The sequence below is a fragment of the Necator americanus genome, chromosome I (genome assembly GCF_031761385.1).
Source record: "Necator americanus strain Aroian chromosome I, whole genome shotgun sequence".
Classification (NCBI taxonomy): domain Eukaryota; kingdom Metazoa; phylum Nematoda; class Chromadorea; order Rhabditida; family Ancylostomatidae; genus Necator; species Necator americanus.
The window spans coordinates 29,447,518-29,473,844 of NC_087371.1; the positions used below are offsets into that span (position 1 = coordinate 29,447,518).

Consider the following 26,327-nt stretch of genomic DNA (forward strand, 5'->3'; position numbering starts at 1 on the left):
CCATCAGTTCTTTGAAAACTGATCTAGTTTTATTCAAGTCAAAACTTTAAGTACGTTTTAGGATTCATAAGGATGGTTGATAATTAAAAAGTTTTCTTTATTAATGAGCACAGCAAACATAGATAACAGTAATATCCACAAATTGCTTTGTGTGACGTACTGTGGTGAGATCTGGGTGGAATGAAATCACTCCAAAATAAACAGCGTGAGCAGCAACAACGATTCATAACCATCAACTCTAAGATGCACAAGTGATTTTTTCTTGCGAAAAAAAGCAGGACTAGTTCTGTTCTAGGCGACACGAACATATTTTGCAAGCAACAAAAATCATGCTGTATAATAACGGCCTTAGTCTGTCACATGTGTGTATGTCTGTGTGTATGTGTTTGAAACGAAATTCTAAAATGGGGATGCAACGGGTCCACCGGTGTCGGATTGGTGCGTCGGCATCGCTGGGCGGTGAAAGAGGGAGACATGGATCCAACGGCGTCGAGTTGGTGCGCCGACGCCAGATTGGTTTTAGAGGAGGTGCGACGGATTGCTGTGTACACAGATGCAAGCACCTGCTTAAATAGTAGTCAACAGTTTACATGGTCTGATGTGGAACGTTATATTTATCGGTACGATGATATCGTTCACGTCATTTTACGTTGAAACAGCATTCATTGATAACTGCTGAGCGAAAACAGGAGGAGAACCCATACTTCGAGTACTTCTTCGTGCCTGTATTATACTGGTATCGAAGAAATGTTTAGAACCGAAGTTTGAGTGTTTTCTGAATGTAAAGCTGACACGTTTAAAAAGAATACTATAAAATCTTACGCCTAAATTTAAACAAAAAAGCGCTGTTCGGAAAACACAAGTCTAATTTTACAGAAAATACCACTACTATTAATTTCTATTGATCAGAGAAGGCGAGGGAAGCGAGCACCACAGAAAGTGTGAAGTGCGGCTTTAGTCGGACGTTCAGACTAGTGAATAAATATCGTACAAAGTAGGTCTCGCAAGATCAAGATACGCGTTCGTAAATCTCAAACGATTCTGAACTGAAGTGAACGCGTTCGCGCATATTAAGCTGATTTCTGGACTCACTAACACCATACATTTTATCATTTATCACAATGATCAGCGCAAGATAATTCTAGTTATTCTATGGTGAGTTTATACTATTTTCCAATTTTAAATTCTGTTCTTTAGTTTGCAACCTCAGAAAGAGGGGAATCTGAAAACGTCGAAACTTCATGCTGATCAGCTTACTAACAAGCAATGCTACAAATGATTTACAAGTTTCCTCTTATTTATTGTGGTAGCAGTGAATCATCGAGCTCTTCGAATGAGTCCTCTGTCCTAGGTCTTCGTTGGCCAGTCTTCGGTCTTGCTGTTCCTGCTCCTACTGGGTCCGAATATGAGAGATCCGCAGATTCTGAAAAATATCAGCAAATTTTGCAGGAGGAAAAAAACTACGAAATGCATACTCATGTCTCGTGGAGCGATTGAGAAAGGCTGGTCATCAAAGTTGAACTTTGCACTCGACATCCTTAGACTGTTTAGTGAAGTTGGACGTTCACCTTAACGAAGCTTACCACATATCACCCATCTACTTGAAATCATCTGTGCAAATTTCTTATTTTTGGCCCTTAAGTAGTAAACCTTATTTGAGATATAGTTTTCAAGTATCACAGTAAAAACAATGAATATCGGCTACAAATCTTAAAGTTTTTAAAAGTCTTCAAAAATACAACATGGCATTAGTTTCTCTATCCTTGCAAATAATAAAATGAATCCTGCACAGGTTCCACCCTTATTTTATTTTTTTCCACCATTTATATAGATGTAAAAAGTTGTTTCATCGAATAATTTTCATGCTTAATGAATCATAGGGGTATGAAATGTTGCCTTGTTCGGCTGCTTAATGCATCAATTGCTTGGGGTGAGTCTGAATATTGCATTTGTAGAGGATGTTTGGTCTTTCTGCTGGGATATTGCATGTTTTCCCGCGTCGCCATTTCACAACACTAGCAACAGTATACAACCATTTCTCGATCACTGCTAGGATGTGCGAGGACTTTTTACGGTACCTTTGAGACGGATGTTTGCGATTGTTTGTCTGTGAACAAGAGCGAATTGTAGGAATATCGGATCCGTTGGGATCTAGTAGTTACCATTTATGGCTTTTATCTGTAAGTCGCGGGTTCGACTACCGATAACGGAACTCTTTTTCTTCACTACTTCCATTTAACGTCTAAACAAACCTAACCAAGATAGAAAAATACAAAATTAGAGCATAAAAAGCGCGCTCATTCGAATGATGCCCTATTTAAATCTTACTTTCGTGAAATTTAAATGTGAAATGTTTGTCGATGCTGATCAGCTATACTCATTTTATTTGACATTCTAAGAATTAATAACGAAATGTGATATTACATCTATTTATACCTGCCATACGCTTAACAATTTATAGAGTAACCGCTTTCTTCGAAACTCTCAGTATTAACTATCCCTCCGAACTCACCTGAGCCCCCTTGAGGCGGTGGCAAGCTGTGAGCTGAATGTGCACTGTGCCTCTTTCCTTGACTACTATCAGACTCCCGCTGCATTTTCAATTGTCGGACTCTCTCAGCTTTGCCTAGCTTCTCCATATATTCCTTCGACTCCGGCATGCCGAGATCGGTTGTGATTCGCACGAGGAACTTCAGACCTGAAACAATGATTTCCTAGATGAATGACGTTTAGGATCAGCAGACGTTATGCTTTGGAATCTTCAATGATTCGGTTATTATCCATATATAATAACTGCGAATAATGACCGCAAACTTCACGCATGAGCGCAATCGGAGTAATGCGAAGCGTTCGTGACGAGATCGGACACTAGTGCCGCAGTTTTCCTGTGCAATCCATCAGGAAGTTCGTAGAAACGAAGTGCTCGAGTGGGCTGCGCACGCGTCGCGTTGGTCCTGTTGAACGAGTTTTGGGACGTCTGTCACATATGTTTAATCTGGCCCTTTACAACCCAAATCTCTTTTCCTTTCCTTGATTTAGTAGTAAAACACTTCCCGATGGTCATTGTGAACTTCCCCATTGTATACACTGTAACTTACATTCAATATTCGCCGGAAACTTCTTATGAATATTTTTGTAGAGGTCAAGAGCTTTTTGGTAGTTTCCGGCTCTTCTGTGTGAAGATGCCATCATCAGCTGCCACTTTATTTCATTCGGTCTGGAAAATACGTGGGTTTGGTAGTACAGTCATTTATGATAGAATATGTATTTCGCTCGTCACATTTCAACGGCTATGATTAACCGTAACCATTTTAATGCATTTCTCAAACGATTTAAAGCCAAAACGAACTGAGGAACTGATCAAAATGGGAATCTTCTCTGGAAATTCAGAATGAAAGACTACTTTTGCTTATGGGTGGCGATGAGTATTTCTCAAAATTTCTGAGTGCATCGGGTACTGATGGCTAATTGTTTGGAAAATTGAGGCAACGCGCTTTTTTGCATATGTGACGCCAATCGGCTTTTACGAGCTATTTCTTTGAGAAAGAAATGAAATTAGTGGTAATAAGTCCATGAAGTACAGAAGACGTTTTCTAGAGGGAAATCATGATAAATAAAACGGAAAGTGTGCGGGTTGCAAGGGTGCCGCATCGTCCCATGCGACCAAAAAAAGCGCGGCTTACAGTCGAGTTAGGCTCTTGCTGAAGGGTTAAGCACAGTGTTCTCTGACGAAAAAATTTTTCTCGGCCCCAGAATCTCTGACGAGAAAATTTTCCTCGGCTAATTTTTCAAACAAATCCACGTATAAGTTGTCACCAATATGCATTTCACAATGTTCGAAAAATATTTCGTCTGGATGTCTTTAGCTTCTCTTAGGTTTTTCTTAATCCGTAGAATTTTGGAAGCAAGAAACAAAAATGTTTGATGAAGTGAACAATTTCTGCTAACAAAATTTAAAGATATACGGAAAGTTGAACTACATCAAAACTTACTGCATAATTGATGCTTTCTCGAAGTAGTTCACTGCTTTTTCCGAGAACTGTGCGTCGATGTAGTAAGCGCCTATCCACTCGATTACCTTTAGATCCGATGGGTAATAGCGATAGCTCTACAATACAAATTATCTGATCCTTGTATCTACTAGTGTCTTTTGGAAATGAGTTGAATTCAATTTACGTCGTAATTGCTCTGGAAAGCTTGAGTCTTATCGCCTTCCGCATCATAGATGGCAGCGAGGCGAGCAAGGATAGCCGGATCCGAAGGTGCCAAGCTGTTCGCTTGACTGTATAACTCTATAGCTTGTGCTGTGTCTTCCAACGATTCGTAACTGTAATGGATAATTACGGATTTGGGGAGAACAAATTTATTCGTTATCTGGAATTTCCAGGACTGGAAGAGTGAAATGAACTCACATAGCTGCCAACTGACACAAAACCTGCACGTTATTCAGCAAAATATTGTGCAGCTTATAGAAACATTCGAGTGCTTGTTCCACGTTTCCTTGTTGACGACACACCAAACCCAAATTATACAAAGCCTAAAATATTTAATGTGGACGTTTCCGGAAAATTTTAACCTACATTCTGTCACTACAAAGCTGAAGGATCCATTAATGGATTCACAACTGGATTCTAGATTGATAGATTTGCCATTGATCATTTGAAGAGCGTACCTGAACGCAACTGGCATCATTGCTCAGTGCTTCTCGAAAGTTCACATAAGCTTTATCGTAGTCTCCGCGCAAATAGGCGATGTTCCCTAATAAAACACGTATTGTAATGGTTTTTGAATAATTATACTTTCTACCTACATTCTTTATGCAGCAATGATATAATTAGTACTCGGAATAGTTTGAATATACGGGCCGTGTATACAAATGTGATTGCTACCTGCCTCCGGTGGCCTTCCTTTAACTTAAGTAATAAGGCGTTAGAGTGTGCATTGGGAAAGTACGGACTATATAACCTGTGTGTTTTATGGCAAAAAAAATCCCGTACATTGCAAAAAGGTGCTCTCGTCCAACACATCGCCAAACCCCATAATCTGAAATGTCAACCACCTAAATGAAGCATGGGATATTTGTCAACAACCATTCGTTTCGTCACGCTGAACTTCCGAACACTAACTATCGAGTGAACTCCAACAAACCGCCCTGCCTAGGCATCTGCGATATCTCTCTGTGCCCTTTGCTGCACTGCAGGAAACACGCATAAAAGATCGGCCCGTCATCAGCATCGAAAATTACACCATATACAGCGGTGATGCTAATGAGAAGAAAGTGGTTGTTTGGGCGATAGCTATGAGAAATGATTACAACAGCCTGGTGGAGGAATTTGGCTCAACGACATCTAGATCCGCCTTTGTACGACTGCGGAATCGCGAAGGGCGTCAACTCTGGATCATCAGTGTCTCAGCACCAACCGAAGCCGCTAAGGAAAACAGTAAGGACGTCTTCTATTATGAAGTCAGTGCGTTTATCTCTAAAATATCCAACCAGAAGGTGATAACTATCAGAACAGACGCAAATGCGAAGATGGTACTTGAACAACAAACCGATGTGCTAGGAAAATGGCATTAACCAGCATAGTGCACTTCGGACAACGGTGACGGTCTGGTCGAATTATGTGAATTGACGGCACTCATCACACCTTGCACGTTTAAGAGGAATTATGAACGCCATTAGCTCACGAGGCGGGGATTAATCCTTTTGGCGACTAAAGAGCACAAAATCCGAAGATGAGGACTCTTAAACTTCAGCTCGGCTACGTTCTAAAGAGGAACATTTCTCAGTCGGATATCCAAAAGAGGAAAGATGAAGAATGCAGAACGAAATTCCGCTAACGTGTGTCTTTCATGCTACAGAACTGACCATGAAGAAGCTTTGTGTGAAGAAGATTGCCTCTGCATCTGTGGAGACAAGATCCACACACAGTTCTGTATATGTTGCCCATAGCACTGGCGATTTCAGTAAAGAAAAGCGTCTCAGAAGGAACCAGCTTCATCAACTGCATAAAGACAGCAAGAACGAGTGGACGCCAAGAGAAAAGGAATTTGAAAAGGCGAGTGAAGACAAGAACCCGCAAAAAGCCTATGCTTTACTGAAGCATTATAGCGGGAAGATAAAAAGGATGTTCTCCAGTCTTCAACACTGCCGATGGAGTGGCTGTCGGTGAAGCAACCCTTCCAAATTGAAGTGATCACTTGAAGACCTTGCTGAACCAGCAGGCCCCGTCAGCTCCTGAACTCGAGCACGTTTATAGGCTGACATATGTGGCTGACGAGGAACCAAGTCCCCGAGTCGAGGTTCTGGTCTGTATACAAAAGATAAATAATGGGAAATGTGGTGGAGCCAACGGGATTAGCGCAGAAATGCTGAAATATTTTCGCCGTCTGGGATTGGTAAAACTACAAAGATCATCCAATCAATATAGATTGACGAAACGATACCTGTAGAGACGCGATCATGATTCCACTCCAGGAGAAGTTATCCGTCATGGACCCTAGGGACTATCGAGGAAGTATTTTTTTAATGTACAATGTTTTGGAGCGGATTATCCTGGACTGAATTACTAACTACCGTAAAGAAACAACGCGCGATGAGCAAACTGGTTCTTGTCTTTGCCGAAATACGGTTGTTTGGTGTTCATCGTTAAGAGAGTGAACGAAATCTGGGAGCAGTATTCGAAGTCAATGCAATTAGCCTTTCTGGATCTTGAAGTCGCTTTAGATTCTCTTCATCAAAGCCGCCCGCGCCGATCTAGTACCAGAAACGTTCATTTGCTTGGTTGATGACACGAATCAACGAACAACTGCTGCAGCTCGAACACCAGCCGAATGTACAACTACGTCTGAGATGGTGACTGGAGTAAGACAAGGGGCAGTGGAGGGATCCTTCGTGTTCAACTTCTCTATTGAAAACATCATTCGAAGATCACTGTTCTGGCGACATCGTGGTAGCACCATCAGGGTGCCCCTTGACTGATCTCGAGTACGCCGACGATGTTGTTACATTCGTGGAAAGCAGTACAAAACTTCAGCATGTTGTCAACCTTGTATCAAAGCTAGCTGTAGCCTATGGACTACGTCAACGCCTTGATAAATGCAAGTAGATGTGGATCTCTTCGAAACCTCGAACGGGAATCAGGGTGGGCGGGCAACCGATTGTTGTTTGTTTTTTTTGTCGGTGAATTTGTCGGTGAGTTCTCTTATCTCGGCTGTATGCTGAAGAACAACAGCAGCTATGAGAAAGACATTCGAAAGATGCGCTGCGCCATTTCTGCATGTAACTCCTTAATGAAATGCCTGTGATCGACCCCCTCACTAACGAAGTCAAGCTGCGAGTCTCCCTATCCTTAGTTCGCTTCATCATTATCATACATGCGATAGTCGAAGCCGCTGCTCTGAGCCCTTTCACTTTAGGACGGTTGACGAAAAGACCTTCATCACTTGCGCTGCATCTCATGAGCTGAATCCCCTTCAGCAGAGGAGGGCCCGGCTCGTTCCTGTGGCACCTATGATTATTATGTACGGATCGGAGAATTGGGCAGCCCGTCTAAGTTGATGGAGAGGCTTAACTCCACGGGAAGGAAGCTCCTTAGACGGCTGTTAGGCTATTTTTGACATAGGGTATGCCACAATAAAGATCTTTACGCGTACATCGATGTGGCGCATCGACGGTTGACACGTGGAGAATATCAACGTCTTGCACCGCCGTCGAAGGTGGCTGCAGAAAATCATCTTCGCTTCTTTGGTCATATATTAAGGAGACCAGCAGATTGTCGAGTTCTGAGGAGTTTGTCGGGTTCACGCTGGAAGAGGCCACCTTGCCGAAAACGGAAGTTCTGGACTGAAGTGGTGAAAGAGGACCTGAGGACATTCGGCCTGGATAGGTAGTTCAACGAGACGTAAGGTTTCGCAGAATATGGAATAGCGACGAATGATTCTGTGCCTGTGCCCTCGCAGAAGATCGAGAAGGTTGGGTAGAGCTGTGTTCAAGGACGGCACACCTCGGCGAAGATGCGGGTAATCACGTCAGGCGATAACATCAGCCTGCCGACTAAGTCGAGTCCATAGTTTAAAGCGATAGCCTTCTGTGGAACTTCTGTGGAAAATAATTTCCATTGCGTATTAGACAGCTATGATCGCTTCCAATCTGCTTTCAAGGACGTTTCAAGATATGCTGAACATCCTTTCGACAACGATTTACAGACTACTGATCGTCTAATCCACAACAGGTTCAAATATGTCAAAAGCCTTCTCTGGACATCTATACATGTGTAGCAGAACTCTCTTCAAATGGTACCTTATAAAAAAAATGCCAAGACCAATTCTACTAATGTAGTGTGCTAGATGCCGCTCTGTTGAGATAAGTGTCCGTTCTCTTATGATAAAAATAAGATGTACGAAAAGTTTCAAAGTGCTCAGTTTACCTGACAAAACAATTATTTATACCCCTGAAGGACGATGAAGAGAAAGCAGTGAAGGTGACTTCGTCATTTTGGAAAACCTGCTTCAAAGGATAAACTGAGCAGCCTGATGCTTTTGATTCACCTGATATCTGAATTTGTCTGTTTCATATTTTTGTTGTGACATTCACGAAGAATGCGAGATACGTTGCACGTGCTAGTCTTGTCTATCCGCCGCGTCTACGAGCGAGCGTTTGAAGTCAATGCGGTCTCCTCACCGGGGAACGGTGAAGAGGTTCCAGTCGTATTCTCCGCGAATGCCTTCGAGACCTTACGTGTTCGGTGAAAACCCCTAGGAAATGCAAGCATGCCTCTACACGGCCAAGCTCCACTCATTCATGGAGACGAAGACAACTGTCTTAGACCTTCTTCTGACCACAGAGACGCAGAAGATTACATAGTCGCGGAAAAATATGAAAAGAAAGATGGTGAGAGTTGTCTAAATAAGTCGGAACGAATTAAAAATAATGCTCTTAATAATACGTGATATTTGGGGAGGGCGAGGGGCGGTATTAAAACAGAGGAAGGGCGAACTTTGTTTAGGTGTTATTAAGTTACATTAAAGGCGTATAGAAATCTTATCAAATTAACTGTTTTTCATGCAAGGAATCAGAGATACAAAAGGTCCTTCTCTTAATCACCTATTTGTCATCCACACCAGCCAATTATATCACTTTCTTCCATTCCTATTCCTTCCTCTGTTTTTTCAAATACCCACATTATTCGAAGGTTTCACATGGAAACAGTGTTGGCCAACAAGAAGCTTAAGACTTGCAGGATTCCGATAATCCCCACCTCTGTTATAGTTGAATACTGCAATGTTCCGTTTTTAATGAGAATTTTCATAAACGTAATTCCAAGCTATTAAATCTGCATGTTTTCCTCTTATTTTTCGTAAGGATTTCTCTTTTCTTTCCGGCTATGTCAGTTCCGTGTTAACAAAGCGAAACTCACCAGCATTGACAAGTGCGTTAGCGTTATAGTGGTCCAGTGCTAATGACTGTTCGGAGTATTGTTCAGCCTCTTGAAGTTTTTCACCACCTTGCTAAAAACAATATGCAGCTTTAAATTGCAAGAGACTTCATCAGAAAATAGTTATGATTAGCTTCAGTTCAAAGTATCGTAATGACCTACCAAAAGTTTAAGCATGCATAGGTTATTCGCAGCTGCAGCAGCAATCTTGGACTCCTGAGCGTGGAACACTTTCAACACTTCGGTCGCTCCTTCGAGATCGCCATGCCGTAACAGTTCGCCCGCTTTGCTCATCTCCAATTCCGTGGCTAACGAAGCATGAACGGACTGCTTGATGGTCTCTACGCACCATTCGTAGCCAGCAGCAAAACTTAAATAGAGCTCTGGCTAAAAACATCTTCACATCACAGGAGGACACCGGATAGGTAGAATAGGTGCTACTAACTCTGAAGCAATAGCAGGACTGATCGTCTTAGCAGCCGTAAGGATCGCTCGTTCTGCCTCCGCCCGTTGGCGCCGCGCCAACTGCCGAAGACTGTCACTGTTAAGCACTTCCGTCACTAACACATCATCTTTGTCCTGAAATAATATCACAGAAGCAAAGATAGAATTTAAAGGTTGAAAAAGATGTATTAAAGTAGAGAATAGATTGTCTTGAAGTGGACTATTTCCGTGACTGAATAGCTGGCACAAGAAGAGCTTGTATCTTATGATACTTTTCCTGTATTATATATTATGCTTGAATGCAACATATTTTAATTGCGTCTCTTATTAGAATAGGACCTATCAGTACAGCAAGATTTTAGAAAAGATTTGATGAAGTGGTTCATGTTGTCATGTGGGGTGGTTCTAGCACGCTGTCGTCTATTGCAGGGTCGTTGAAGTATTGCGGAACGCAGCACAGGAAGCGCGAATTTTTGAATCACTCTATTTTTTTGTGGGAAGAATTCTCTCCAGTATTTTCTAGTCTTGTGGAAACTTATCGTTCAACCAGTTGTCTCCGAATGCTTTTGCTATCTCCGTCGCGCCGTTTCCACAACTCCATCGTGCGTCATGTCGCTTTATATCGTTGAAGATTTCTTACCCTTCACACATATGCTCTATCTCACAGCTCTCTCTCAATAATAATAATAGAAGAAAAATCCTTGTGATCTACGTTTCCTCGCTCCTCGTTCCCCCGGTCCCATAACCTACGTTGGACTTATTCTCATCGTCGTCGTCAAGTGGGACATCGAGCAATTTTTGGAAACCGTCGCGCATTCGATCTGCATCTTCGAGGCAATATCCTGTTAGTACTGAAATATACGCTGTCTCTCGTGACTGGATAATCATCCAGAAGAAATGTTGTGGACAGGCAAGGAACAGAGTTAATGAAATAGTGCAAGTTTCATGAACGGTAGAAAGAAGAAATGTGAACGGTTTGAAAGCATTAGAATAAAAAAAGAGCGCACTTTTAAAGTTTTTAATCGTTGCGACTCACCATAATTCAGTGCCGTTTTGAAATCAGCCCTCTCATCAACGCAGTGCTCGAATGTTGACATCGCATCATCATACTTTCCCATTTTGATGAACGCAACACCAATGTTATTCAAGATATTTATCCTTAATGAATCTTAAGGAGTGATGACGACTATATTATCGGGAAAAACCTAAATAATGTTGTCTGACAATACTTGGCAAATATTTGCAGCTAAAGCGGCCTTACAGATTTTTTTTGTTGAACGTGTTGTATAGTCACTTCAAAACGGCATGAAGCCCGGTACCATGAGCGGTTGCGTTCGAAGAGGTGCTGATGGGATAGAAGTGGGACCGTCGCGGACTGCAGGGATGAGTGATGCTAGCAAGGGTGCTTTCTAGATCTTGACGGTTATGCTGCACCACATCACTTCGATCGCAACAGTTTATGCAAGTGCACCGAGCTTCATATCAACTATGGCAAGAGTACGAAAAAGATTTCTGGAAAACGTTCGATTTCGCGCGGGCTCAGGCAATTTTGTGGCAGAGCTCAAAAATAGCAGATATGGTCGAGTCGAAACTCTTAAATGCAGCGTATCACGATTTTGACGTGGTGCAGAAGCTACAGCGACAGGAGGAGTTCGAGTAGCAGATTGGAGAAACCAGTGTGGTTCCGCTCATCTTTTTCTAATCGTCGTCCAAACGGCATGGGAACCGTTTTAGCTCCTACGAGGTACGCCTTTGTGCCCTCAGCAGCCTATCCATTGGTTTTACTTGAATAGGCTGTGAGGAGACCTCATTAATCTGCAATCTTTTCATAATCGTCGTAAAAAAGGTGTCTTCAATGCCGTTTTCTACGACGATTAGGAAAAGGTGAGCGGAACAATGCTGGATTCCAAAATCTACTACCCTCTCTTTATGGTTTCGCTGTAGGTTCCGCTCCACGTCCAAATCGTGATACGCTACCTTTAACTTGAGTGCAGTTGCGTAAACGGTTGCCTTCGGAACTTTGCAGTGAAGATGACGTTTTGAAGAGATGATCGCTTCTCCTTATCTCTTCGGTCCGAGTCACTCGCAGCTGCCAGTTCAACCATCCGCTTTGACCCCAACCGCTTACGCGATCTTCACAAGTAGTCATGTCGTTTTGACCAGGCGATGGTAACCACTGAGAGCTAGTATCTGTTTTTCGGTGGCCAACACTTCACAGCGCTTTTCGGGGCTGTAGGCAGCGCGCAGCGCATGGCTCGGTCAGACAGCGAGGTGATGCTAAATCGCTATCTGCAAATACGTGCTTTAAGCGTTTTTGGGGTTTATATGTTGGTTCATCGTCATATTCAACTGGAAGTTTGTGTTACAGTTAGTTGGATTTGTGAATGTACTGTTATGGAGCTCGTTTTCCGATCAAAAGATGCTGAACATTGATGAAGTGCTCGATCAAAGCACATCATCACGAACCTGGGATCGGATAGATTTCCGATATCTAAGAACTATACGGGGTCGTAGAAAGAACGGGTGGTATAGCGCTCATTTCTCGCTTATTGACGTAAAAAAACGGCCCGGAAGATGCTGCGCGTACACAAGGGTGGCGCTCTCCAGTAGAACTTCGAGCGTTCCGGGACGTTGTTTTCTACGACCTTGTGCACGCGTCGGATCCTCTGGGCGTTTTTTACGGCTAGGGAGAAATGAGCGTCATCTCACCCGTTTCTGCAATCAGCCATCGGAAACCCATACCATACCACATTCGTGGGGTGATGCTTTTAAGTAACAAATGGCTCTCCATTTTGAAAAGCGGAAGAGTAGTTGAGGTGGTGATAGTTCATCAATCGACAGGTCATTCATGGAAGTGGGTGGCTGATACAGTCGAGGCTTCAAAAACCTAAGCGTTAGTCTTAGAAGACCTATGACATTTAGGCCAAAGCTACAAAGAAAAAAGAAAGAGCTGTAACTACTGCTTCCTCAACTTTACAAAAGCTTCCAAACAAGCTTACCAAAAGTGAATAGAAAGTTATATTATGCAGTATTTCCAACGAAAGAAAAACCAGATTTCTCTGCATTGATCTGGCTTACCAAGGTAGAATCTTGAAGAGAGCCTTTGGATTAAGTAGTGTAGCATTTATGAAGACTGTTGGGTTCCTCAAGAAATCCTCACGAAATGGGATACTTTGAGCCTTTATCTTCTATTATTCTCTTTAGTCTACACGACATGGATCCTCGAAGACCAATGCTTAGGTTTTAGGACCTCAATTAACTCAGCTACTGACTTCTAGTGATGACTTGTCAGTTGAACTATCGGTTTCTCTAATGGAAAAGTGACACCATACATAAGGGAAACGGTCGAGGTACCCATATAATGTATCCATGGGGCTACTAAGCGCTGATAATTGCACCGGCCGATGCCTAACAGCACCACAATCGAGACAGCAGCTTGGTCGCTTTCCGTGTGTTACGTCTTGCTGATCTCGCTGCTCATACTATTGTTTTTTTCGTTGCACCTTTAGCTGTTACGATGCGTAACAGCTAAAGCGTGCGTATGCGTAGCCCCTCAGATTCGTGAGATGATCCCTTTAAGAAATTTACAAAAGTGAAATACCGTTTAAAAATGTAACTGGAAGTGCTTATTATCATTTCTTATCGTCTATTCTGAATTGTTACATGGAAAGCACCCACTCATCTCTTAAAATACAAGGGATTTTTTAAATATTGTTCCGCTGTTCGGTGTCATAAAAACTTCTTTTCTTTTTTTCGCTCTCCAGACATTCCTCTTTGCACATCCAGCTAAGTAAAAATGGCGTCCAACGCCTTATGAGGCGCCACTAATCACTTCGCAGACATTGCACCTAAAAGCTTATCTCACAGATACAGAGGTCTCTGTTTGCTACTAATACACCAAACCTGTCTTATTAATTTTATGCAGAGAATACATAGAAATGAAGCGATAAAAAGGTGGAATGTTAAAGGGAGTTTAAAGAATGCATATAAAGTATTGAGAACTAGTCAATATCTTTATCCTATCCTTTAATTTAAATCATTTAAGATTTGTGAAGAATTAGGCGAAGGTGACCTGGTATAACTGCTAATTTCGAACACAAAGTCACTGTGCGTATAGTTTTTAAACTAAAAATTGAACATTGAAGTCGTTGAAAGACATTGTGACGAACAAATACTCATGCGCTGCGAGTTTACTTAAGACAGATAGGGCGTGAAATGTGTGAAATTGTTGTATGTGTTAGAATATATGCGTGTTAGTGTTTTTTTCTGGAGCATCTTTTTTGTTATAATCCTTATGTGCAGAATTTTTCAAATGAGGTCAGTGTAAGTCACACATATCACTTTTATCACTCAACAAATCAATCTTTGAAATCTCTCTGACGTATCTTTTAATTGTATAGAAGAATTCAATTCCCTTCCTTAATTTCCAATTATATACGCTCAGTTTACTACAATCGTATATCAGAACTTGCTGCGTCAATTCGCTTTTCATTCCTATTTCGGTTTTCCACAGTTTTATCGCATCGCGATTATCGCGCGCCTGTTGGTTCGAGGGCACTAGGGAGGTGGGGGAACGCAAAAACGCAGTCTTCGCGGTCGCAAACTCTGAGCTGCTAGCCTGACATAGCGCTGGAAAGCTGTAAGAACCGCTATAGGGACCGTAAGGTTCTAATACATCAAAATATGGAAACAGTAGAATGAAAATCGGATTAGAACCACTTACCGGGTTTCCTTTTGAATGCTGGGCACTTGATCTAGAGCCATTCGGTAGTATTTTATTGCTTTGTTGTAATCTTTTTTCTTGAAATAGATATTTCCAATATTTACCTGAATGGGAAAATTCGGCTGGAACATGTCTTGTCTCTTTATCAATATTCTTATTCTTCTTTTCTTCTTTTTGTTTTTCTTCTTGTTATCTTAACAATACTATTTTTTCCCAACGTCCAACATGCAGAAGAATTAGGTGAAGCGTCCATAGAGCTTTTCTTTTTATTGAACAAACTAACTTGAAATAAACAAGCTGTGCACCTAAATTTCTATAAATAACTTTCTATCCGCCTCAGAATATGAATAAAAAGAATTCAAGAAAAACTCACTTTCAACTACTTTAATTGTCCTCACTGCACAGACTCACCTTTAACCTTCCCGAGTTCGGAAACATCTTATTTTTCACTATAATCTGATATGTATTTAATGCCTCGTTGGCCATTTCATTCGCCATATACTGAAAATTCGTCAATCTGTAGAGGAACATCGTAAGGAAATCATAGGAGGACCTGTTGTGCGAGATTGAATAGTACTGTGAACGTGAGATCAATATTCATGGATTCAACGACACCCTGTTGTTCTCTGTACTTCACCACCGCTCGCTCTCTTCTTCCGGCCTCCTTTGCCTTGTCCAAAGCCTGAAAGGAGTTCCCTTATACGTAATTCAAACGCATGAGACATAATTGACGATCACCTCCTTGAAACTTCTCCTTTCGGATGCAAAAAGGCTTTCCTTGAGCATATCCATGACACGTTGCTCCATTTCTCGACATTTTTCTTCGATTCTGAATCGAAAAATGGCCACACCATTTAGTAAAGATTTTCTACCTATAAGACAGCTAAACAAAACAATGATCCTGTTTTTAATTCTACTTCTACTCCACCTGTTCTCACTTTCTTACTTTTTACGCAGCTGCATGCGCTGTTTCACATGCAGCGCAGTCAAAACTATGGTAGCGTCAAAAGGACATGCAGCACGGATCCATTTCCTAAGGTGCTGCCCTCGTAGCGGTGCGGCACTGTTAGGGATCGAGGTGGGACCATTGCGAACTGCAAGGAATACTAGTGCCAGCAATGTTCCTCCCTCAAACCCACTTCGAGCGCAGCTGCCTATGCCACCGTACTTCATGTCGTTTCGACTTTGCTATATCTCCGTGTTGTATTCTACTGCGTTTTTGTTGCAAGACCCTCGTCCAGCTTGAGTACTGAAAACCGAGCAGACTCTCGTAGTTCTGTTGCACAGTCGTATTGCGGCATCAAATGCATCAATTTTTCCCGTTGGAAAACTAAAAAAGTGAGTCAAAAGCAAGATATCATGGAAGTGACGATGCCTAATTCTTTGTGGGGGAATAGAGAGTTCGAGATGTAGATTACGAGTTCGAATGTGGCCACGCTCAACTCCCCCTAATCATTCTGAAATATGCGTTTGGAATCACCTTAGTTATTACGAGGCACGTTAGAACGCGTCATCCCTGTACACTCTCCAGTTCCCTCAGCAAGCTATTCCTTAATTTTACCTGAATAGGCTGCTGAGGAGACGTCATTCTGACTGTCGACCGCACGCTCGTGAACACTGTGCGTTCTGATGTACGTCAACATCAATTAGGACCATTTTCCACGTGGTTTTTCACAATGATTAGAAGAAATTAAGCGTGGGTTCGCTCGTACGCGCATTCGACGAGTTCAGCTCTGTATTGTCCCATAGAGACCCCAAAATCGTCAATTTCGTGATACTCTGGCTCTAGCACTAGCTGCATTGCAAGGATGTGCTCGAAGTCGTCTGCTGTAGTTGAGAACTGTCTTGCTTCGAAAGCAGCAGCTTACAACAGCCCTATTGCACCATCTTTCAGCTCATTCTGGTCAGATTACGGCTACTAAACACTACAGTTAAAGGGATCCCTCCACGAATCTGAGGTGGTACGGATTTCAGGTGGAGTATTCGTGTACGGGATCGTAGATTAAGGAGATTGTGAGATAGATTAAGGAGAGGGGGGTGATTCCGTCCATTACCTCCTAATTGCCGTAAAAAATGGTCCGGAAGATACGGCTTCGAGCGTACCGGCGCGCTATTTTCCACAACGAGTTCGGTTGGAGCGCGGTAGCTGTGTGCACACGCCGCATCTAACGGGCCGCTTCTTACGCTAGTTAGCGAGAAATGGACGGAATCACTCACCTCTTCATAATGTACGATCCCGTATACGAATACTCCACCTGAAATCCGTACCATCACAGATTCGTGGGGTGATGCCTTTAAGTACACTTCAAAATTGCTGCTTACTTCAGTAGAAAAAGATATAGAAATAACTCAATTAGTAACAATATAAGTAACTCACGACTCAGTGCTTTTTGGCTCTGAAGAAGCGGCAGATTCAGCAGCCTGCACTGAAAAAAAAATCCATTTGAGACAAGCACAAACAAAACAGGCAGCAAAATCTTTGACACACATATACTCCACTAGTTCTAACCTGGTTAGTAACTCGACGCTTCTTATTTAACAACTCCCAAAAAAACTGTACTATTATTTACATTTCAAGGAATATGACAAGTTAGATGAAATATGGGCATGTAACGATAACGTGGGCTTGAGATCTGGAAGACATTTGTTCACAGAGCATAAGGAAACGGATCTCAGGTGGTCTCTCTAATTGTTGAACTATTCGATGTAAGAAAGTTAGAGTTTAGCCTAGAAAGTCTGGGGAAAAATAGGAAGATCCGTCAAAAATAATCCTTACGAATGCCAGTGTAAGTAACATTTCCTTCCGAAATAAAGGCCTATCAAGTGAATAACAATGAACAATCCAACTCGAACGAGGTCATCGCCTGAGCTTCAAGTATGCTTCAACGAAAACAGAGTAACGTGATTAGGCAGCTTGAAATGTAATTACAAGTGTTCGACTTATTTTCCTGCCTGAAGACTAAAGTTGTTTAGCTTCAGGCAGGAAAATGAGTAATTTAGTAAATAAGCAAATAATTCCGTCTCGTGGTTCCATTGCGCTTCCGGCGAAGCTGCAGTCCATTTTATGATCTATTTTATGGGATCTCCGCTTAGCTCCTTCTCTTTAGCTCTGCCTCGGGTTGGAGGCCAGATACTTTCTACGCTGACTCCTCCGTAACTGCTTATGTGATGTTATCCTGGGAACGATTCCTACAGACTGTAAACTTCTGGGCAAATAGCGTTCTGCGGTATGCCCTAAAGTGCGCTTTACGTCTAGTTCTTTTTTTTTTTTTTGGTTTTTAAGACGATTTCAGGACAGTAAAGTTTGCGAAGCATTATGAAGAGGTAAACTGTCTTTAAAATGCAGACTGGCAACTCGATCCAGGGTGGGCACTCTAAATTTGAAATCTACTTCGACATCGCTCGTTTTCAAGCCTAGTTTTGACTGCACACCATCTTTGCTCAATTTGTGGTTCTTCGAAAAATTCTCAGTAATCGGCCTCTTCACAAATGGAATTGAAGCAGGTTGTTTTCCATTTCACAACCCGAAAAACACGCTTAAGGGAGATCTTTACTAGTTTTGCCTATGTTTGGTTTTACAGCACGTCTGAATGATCAACACTTAGAGATTTGATTATGGAATGAATAATTTCCTTATTATAATCACTTGCGCTTGTTTTTTTTTTTATTTTGCGATCCCATCTACGTTCTGATGAGCTATTATCACAGTAGAGACTGAATCGAATTTGACCTGCAAAGGCAAGGTTTGGTGAAATTTCCCATGTTCTGTTCCCTTTTGTGGTGTAGTGTAAACACATAGTCGACAGGAATAACTATGAAAATGCAAAACTAATTCTACTAATCCAGAGATCAAGTGTTTAGTAGTATCCACAAGGCTCAAAACTCAAAATGCTGAATAGATCAAGGGAACGCTTTAAATACAATAAAATAAAAGCACATAATAATATAATAATAAATAAAAAGAATAAATCTGAATTACACACCTTTGTTTGCAAAAGACGTGTAACCAGCGGCCCTGACAGCCGTCATCGGTCTGACTGGTTCGTTTCTTGTCCCTAGTGCTGTTCTGCCCACTCGACTACCGTATGAAGATGCACCGCCATAGCTGGAGCTCGGTGCCCTTCCAAAAGCGGATGGAGGTCGTCCAGCCATCGATGTGGTCTATAAAAAAACTCTGTGGAGTAAGGTATACTGGTCACCTCTAAGACAATATATTTGTTTTCCAGGAAGAGATTATTAGGAAAATTCCGGTGTTTTATTTCTAGAAAATGTTTTACCAGAAAATTTGTTCTGTATTCGGAACAAATTTTCTGGTAAACTTTCGGAACAACGATAGGATTAACTGTGAAATGTGAGAAAGTTTGTAAACATAGAAAATGATTAAAAATTGGAAAGAAAATTACAAAATATATTTCCATTATATTGTTAATGTATTAATATTTATTACTATAAAATTATATAATACATAAATTAAGAACTAAGACATTTCCCTCTAAATTGCTGTTTTACAGCAGCCAAAACAATTCATTTGGATAATGATGCTTATTTTTTAATCGTTTCTAGAATCGCTTGTTTGTTTTTTATAGTCTTCCTATTGCAATTGCACTTTTATTGAATCATGCAACAAACTCCGACTATTAAATTCACTTTATTCAATAATAGCACACAGTGTAAATAAATAAATAAATAAATAAATAAATAAATAAATAAATAAATAAATAGAGTTACCGGTCTTCTTCCATGGCTTGACCTGGCCACTGCCTGCTGAAACGCTCGATCTTGTGCTAATTGCTGCAAAAGAAAACGGCGCGTAGTAAGCTATAACTCCATTAAATTGACGAAAATTTTGCTGACCGTAGTATCGTAAGCAAGAACGTAGTCATCGAATCCTTCATAGAGATCATCCACGGCCTGAATTGCCATTGTTTTTAGATTCGGTTGACGATGAGCGATAGACGCGATAGGGAATAGCGCAGCTGCCGTGCGCCACGTTTCCAAGGTGACACTCCTCGTCCCAGCAGCTATGCTGCAATTGTGAATTAGGTGTTTACCCTAATTTTTACCCTAAGGCTAGTGACTGTTCAGAAAAAAAAGAAAGTCTAATGAGTGATGAAAAGATGAACGAGATGTTAGATCCAAACTGCTCTGGTTATTTTCATCTACATGAGATTTCAATCGAACATCATCTTTATAGGAAAAGAAATCAGAACTGCCCCGATTCCGTAACGCGAATATTCCAGGAGTTTGTCGTATGAACCAGTTATCTTCTACTTTGGTGGTGTGAAACAAAGTTTGTTACGGTTCTTGAACTTGCATTCCTCTTTCATGACATCGCAGAAATTTCAAATAATTCAAGAAATACAAACGAAAGAAACGAAGGATCTGTTAATAACAGAGTTAGGATGTGAATGTGACAAATCCGGATTACTGAGGGGAAAAAGAAAACTTTCTCAGAAGAAATCTTGAGAGAGTCAATTCTGTTAACGGAAGCAATTCCTGAAAGATGAATCAGTAAAGAAAACGGTACATCCCATTGCACAAATGCTCTTGAGAGAAGTGCACAAGTTCTGCTTAATGTCACCAAGTAATATACGATTTAAAAGTCAGTGTTCGTACATGAATTTAATATCAAAAACATCGAATAACCTTTGCAACGCAGCGAAATATCCAGTCGAATCAAAACGACATGAGGATTGGTGCAGTACCGAAAGTGGTTGTGCTCGAAGCGGCGCGGTAGAACTAGCGGTTGGAATCTAGGTGAAACCATCGCGAACTCCAGCGATGAGTGGTGCTACATAGAAAGGGCTTCTCCTGAGGTGTAGTCGCTACGCTCCATCGCCTCGAGCGTAGCCCTTTCGCAACTGCCCGATCTTCACGTCGTTTTGATCCGACTTTGAAATCCGAGAGAACAACATTTTGAAAATTGTGGCATTTGTGAAAAAAAGGTCACAGCGAGGCATCAAATGAAGGTGCTTGCGCAGCTATATAAGCGAAACGCATACGTTTGCACACCTTCTTTGTTTCTCGGTTCTTTTTTCCATGTTAGGGATCACAATCAAACGATAGTGGCTGCAAAGGATTGATATCGATTAGTTATGCAAGAATATCGGGAGAGATCTGTTCACAACATTAAAGGCATCACCCCACGAATCTGAGGTGGTACGGATTTCAGGTGGAGTATTCGTATACGGGGTCGTAGATGATGGAAAGGAGGGTAATTCCGTCCATTTCTTCCTAATTGCCGTAAAAAACGGCTAGGGAGATGCCGCACAAGGCTGGCGCGCTCCACTCGAACTCCTTGTAGAAAATAGTGCGCCAGAACGCCCGAAGCCTATCTTCCGTTTTTTACGGCAATTAGGAAGAAATGGACGGAATCACCCCCTCTCCATAATCTACTATCCCGTATACGAATACACCACTTGAAATCCGTACCACCTCAGATTCGTGGAGTGATGCCTTTAAAATTTTACTCATTCACAGAACGCACTCCCTGATTGCATCGTACGGAGAAGCCTTTCATAACCGTTTGTCCGAAGAGTACGCGATTTGCACCATCACTAATGATACTCCACACCCATATTTCTCTGGATATTTCAGTCCCTCGAAGCTGTTGCTGTTGTGGTACATTCAACGTTCCATTTATTTCTACGATGTAATAGCAACGAGAACAAATGACAGCATAGCGTTAAAATTTCCGAGAAAATGAATCTCACAGATCTTCCACAAAAAAATATTAACTGTTTAAAAGTACCGTTTGCTAGTGACTTTCATCAATTAGCAAAATAGACATAATTAACTGTGATTGCTACGAATTGATTCGTGAGAAACACAGTGTTGAAATTTTGAGAACATCGAATCTCACTTAAAAATAAATTACTTTCTACAGCAAAAATTTATAAGCAGCATTTCTAAAATGTACGTGTGATCAATATAATCACCAACAAAATATTTTCGACAAAAATTGGAAATGGAATTGGAAATCTATTACGAAAAAAAGCAGGAACACAGTGTAAAGACAAAACAGCACACTAGCGACAAAATGCGAGCATCATCATAATGAAGATAGATCAATTCACCTGACGAAGCCACTCTTTACGCCCTTCTTGCACGAAATGGACCAGCGCCATCTGGATTCGTTACTCATTTCAGAGTAAGGAGTTGCCCTTGATCCACTTTGCACCTGTTCATTCAGTGAACTGATGACTGTGAAGAGTTAGTTGAATTGATCAACCTATTGCTTCAGATTTATATGCTTTCTTTAATCAGATGTTTCATGTTTTCGACATGATACTTGCGAAACACATCCTGAACCCCTCCCAGTGGGAGACAGAAAGAAACATCGAAAATCTCCAAGAATCCCTCATCCCTTTAAATGCATCACCCCACGAATCTGACGTGGTATGGATTTCCGATGAACAAACTCTATACGGGGTCGTAAATTTCGGGATCAAGGGTGGCTCCGCTCACGCTCTCTCTCTCTAATCTTAGTTGAAAAAAGGCGTGAGAGAGTCCGTTTTTCAAGACGATTTGACTTGCAACGGTCCACACTTGTACACGCGTCTCATCCAGCTGCGCAGCGGTCGAAAGCCAGTGAGTTCTCCTTGACCGCTTATTCAAGCGAAACCTGTGAATAGGTTGCTGAGGAGACCAGAACGTATACATAGAGGAACGTTCTAATGGTCATCGTAGGAACTAAAGCGGTTCCCATGCCGTTTTTAGAAAGATTAAAAAGAGGTGAGCGGTACCACTTCGGTTCCTTAATCTACAACTCCATCCCTAGCTTTTGCCGTGGATTCGCCACGGCCAGTCACCACGTCAGATTCGTGGTATGCTACCTTAAGGACATTTGTAGGACCAACACGTGCTTTTTGGTTGCCAATCGACGTTAGTTGTGCGGTCTCGCTATAAAGGGGCTGCCTGCCTTCTTCATTTGCTGCAATAGTAAATATGTTAAACGGTTTTTTTTTTATTTTCTAAAGAGCGATATGGGCATAGGGCCTTAAAGGCATCACTCCACGAATCGGAGGTGGTGCGGATTTCAGGTGGAGTATTCGTATACGGGATAGTAGATGATGGGGTTTTTAAAAAAAAAAAAGAAAAAAAAAAGAAAAGTAAAAAGTTTTGTTTTGTAAATTCTGTCCATTTTATCATGTGTAAAATTAGCAACGCAAATAATTGCAATTTTTTTTTGGAAAAATAAAAAACGGCCCGGAAGATACGGCTTCGGGCGTTACGGCGCTCTATTTCTTACAAGAAGTTCGACTGGAGCGCGTCAGCCCCGTGCGCTCGCCGTATATTAAGGGCCGTTTTTTGCGGCAATTAGGAAGAAATGGACGGAATCGCCTCCCTCTACATAATCCACTATTCCGTATACGAATACTCCAGCTGAAATCGGTACCACCTCAGATTCGTGGGGTGATGCCTTTAAGAGTCTCTGCAAATGTGCAGTGGACCCATGAGTGATATCTTTTGGAAAGTAGCGAAAAGAATTCAACGATTTCCTATAGATTCGAGCAGAAACGGACAACTTCACACGCACAATCGTGTTGAGTCGTCACGACCTACGGTTCAACATTCCGTCGGCGCTTTTTCTTCTGAAGTGACACTGCTATTGCTATAGACCGACGAGTGACGACAAAAACGCCATAGCTCCAAAAACCTCCAATGACGTATACAGCATCACTCGCTGAATCCCCTATTCAAGTTTATATAGTAAGGTTAAAAGGACATGAAGCACAGTGCAGTTGCGTATGCGGTTGCGCTCGAAGCCGTGCGGTGGAGCGTAGCGATTAAGTTCGAGTGAGGACCCTTGCTACCACCGTCCATTGCTGCAGTTCGCGACGATCCTAACTCGATTCCAACCGCTATCTCCACCATGCCGTTTCGAGCGCAGCCGCTTACGCAACTGCACCGTGCTTCATGCCGCTCTGAGCCTACTATAAGTGTGTATCTTACCGTAGGGATAATGTCGAGATGGCGAATTGAAAGCAGCGTCTGCAGGTATTTTTGATTTTGGGTCCCCCTCCACTTTTCAAGAATGCGGACAAAAACGCGAGATACCTTCACATATTCGCAAATCAGAGGCATCAATTTCTACAACCAGGTAACTCCTTACAAATGCACGAATAATGAAATGAGATCGCGTTTAATGTAACATGAACTTAGCCATTCATACAGGTGTAAAGAGTTGTTTCGTCGGGTACTCTAGTGCTAATCCACCGCATGCGACTCATTCGATTACCGCTAAGATAACAAGAAACTCTTTTGAAATGACGCCCTTGCACTTTGTAGGAAATCCCTCACGTTTGCGCTGAGATTCCTAAAACTACGGTCCTGTTCCCACGTGGTGGTGGAAAGAACCGAACATCGTAAACTTTCTCGAACGTTCCCGTTCGACACGTAGGAAAACTAACCACTTTAATCAAAACATGAAACACAAAACTCGTGAACATTGGCGCCAACAGCTCAGATGTTACAAGGCGGGAATTATCGTATGATTCCCGTATGAAATAACGAAGTCATAAACGTTGTGATGGTGGTCCGTCCCTATAGCACCTTTCTGGACGTGAAACTTAAATGTAATCTTGTTAATTATTATTCTTAAATGTATTCTTGAATATTGGTAGAAATATAAAGGAAATGTTGCGATTTTTTCAATGGATCTCGATCTCTTCCTTAATATTTCCAAAGTAAAATTATTGAAAGATTTTTCTACAGGCTGCGATACGCAATCTATCCTATGCCTATTCCAAATCTGAGCCAAACCGCGAATTGAAATGAAAGATGAAGCGTTAGAAAAAGCGCTCCATTCTCCAGTGCGTGGGAATTTGATTTACAACACAGCACTAGCACATAACATTTGAAAATAACCTTCCATGAACCAATAGCTTAGCCTTTTTTGGTGCCGCTTAAAGGGTCCTAATCAATTTTAAGATCTCTTCAAGGCGAAGATCCGCGGATCAGATAAGTCTCCCGACCTTTGAAATTGTCTCCGAGAACATGGCCGCATTGTTCCTGATGTCCACATCAAACCCATAGCATTTGTAAGCTGAACGTCAAGAACGTTCTGAGAATAAAAGCAGTCCTCGTGCGACCTCTGTAATAAAGGCTGCAAATCACCGCCGACGCGTAGGTCCCAAGCGGAGGTGCTCGCGCCGTGACGGGCACATTGCCAAGATTCGAGCGCAGCTTGTTTACCTTCGTCGCGTTTGTTGTTTGTCGACGTCGATCAAAATTCGACCTTGTTTGGTCAGAACTTTGCAGTTAATATTCAACCAACGTTCTTCCAGCCGTTCTACCGCTTTATGATCCTTGAATATTACTTTCTATGCTGAATTTGGTGAATGATACATGGCGAAACGAAAGTATCTGCATTGTGCAATGTTCAGCACTCGTTGGTTCCTATTCTTTCTTCTTTTTTCAATCAATCACAGCAAGTATAAATATTGAGAATTCCATATGTTTCGTTATTGTTGTTATTTTTATATGTACATTGTAGTACTCTAATTTATTGTGGCAACTATTGTGGCACTGAGTATCTTACGCATTAGTTTTTTTTTTTTCTTGCCGTGAAGTGCCATTAATCGTGCTTGTTGTACTGATATATTTGGAAATAGTTCAATTTGACTAGGTTAAATCCGAAACTACGGTATGGGACCAAAACTGAGCAAGAGTATTATTAGTTAACAGAGGTTTTTTTTGTGCTAAATGCAAAGAACCTATATTTGAGCGCCGCTGATAAAAGTGGACTTAGATTTTGTGTGCGTGTTTGCCACTGCAAATATTGTTTACATATGGTAGGTTGTGCTTGTTTTCTTCATTTTATTCTGGTTGCTGTCCTTTTCTACTAATGTAAGGGAATGGATGTAATTTTCATCCAGGGAAGACTTTTTTTCCGATTCCTTCGGTAAGGTTATAAAGTTCTTTCTCTTTGCTTATTGTTGTGTCCTGTCCTCCATTATCCTCTCGGATAGTGACGCCACTGAACTTTTTCTGGATATAACCAACAGTTTTATGCTTAGTGCCATTTATAATTTTTGCCGAAAAATATTTTGTTGGTGATTATATTGAAGTAGTTGTGGTTTCACTTCATTGGTGCATCCTTTAGTGCTTCTGTGTTGTCCTATGTTCGTCCTCACGCGTGGCTTTCGTGGAACCTTAGCAACCGCCTTTGGGGGCTTTGTCGTTTGGTGAATGCGCTCATTCGAATCGATGTGTCGGACCCACATAACAAGGTCATCCAGATCTAATTTTAATCACACTGCCATGCCTTTACGAGTTTCGTGTGCATGACGACGATTCTTGAACGAGAGGTCTCCTGGGAATGGTATGTTCTTCTGTTCATTTGTTGGTTCCTTGTCCATCTTCATTCAATCGTCGCTGAATTTCCTCCCTCTTTCCCGCGACGATGTTTCCAGAAATTGCTGTTATAATTGCATCGAGTTCGCTTAGCTAGGCCGGCTAGGACAGGTCCACATAGCTATCCAGTTTCTGTGATAATCTGTGATCGCATCGCAATCGTGTGAATCGCGTGCATTATTTGCGTTCGTGTGTCTCCCGTGAGGTTCACTTGATGGCCAGGACCCGGCCGTGCTATTGTTTGCGTTCATCCGCGATCGTTTCCGGGAGAAAGCGGCTACGATCAGCATTCTCACCTTTGTTGAGCTGCTCTCGATCTTTATAACACTCTCCTATCATTTTGACGTTTACGTTACGCTTTACTT

The 26,327-nt window shown here is 41.8% G+C and overlaps 1 protein-coding gene across 2 annotated transcripts; it reads right to left on the minus strand.

Annotated features, from left to right (window-relative positions):
* Positions 1-1,298: 1,298 nt before the first annotated feature.
* RB195_007255 (uncharacterized protein) lies at positions 1,299-25,967 on the minus strand (the record flags this gene model as incomplete). 2 transcript variants are annotated; one of them, XM_064180790.1, is made up of 22 exons in its annotated part: positions 1,299-1,423; positions 1,476-1,568; positions 2,513-2,698; positions 3,099-3,217; positions 3,993-4,108; positions 4,177-4,327; positions 4,413-4,537; positions 4,673-4,758; positions 9,180-9,278; positions 9,420-9,510; positions 9,600-9,807; positions 9,883-10,016; positions 10,632-10,732; positions 10,918-11,039; positions 14,605-14,708; positions 15,016-15,105; positions 15,158-15,286; positions 15,343-15,433; positions 16,317-16,431; positions 18,588-18,765; positions 19,459-19,630; positions 25,864-25,967. In XM_064180790.1, 22 exons carry the CDS (start codon positions 25,965-25,967, stop codon positions 1,299-1,301), a joined length of 2,739 nt encoding a protein of 912 aa, XP_064037631.1. The 2 variants fall into 2 exon arrangements, with proteins under 2 accessions (XP_064037631.1, XP_064037632.1); XM_064180789.1 differs by lacking the exons at positions 16,317-16,431; positions 25,864-25,967 and adding exons at positions 16,982-17,030; positions 19,333-19,395 and having other exon boundaries at positions 19,459-19,527.
* Between the last annotated feature and the right edge of the window lie 360 nt (positions 25,968-26,327).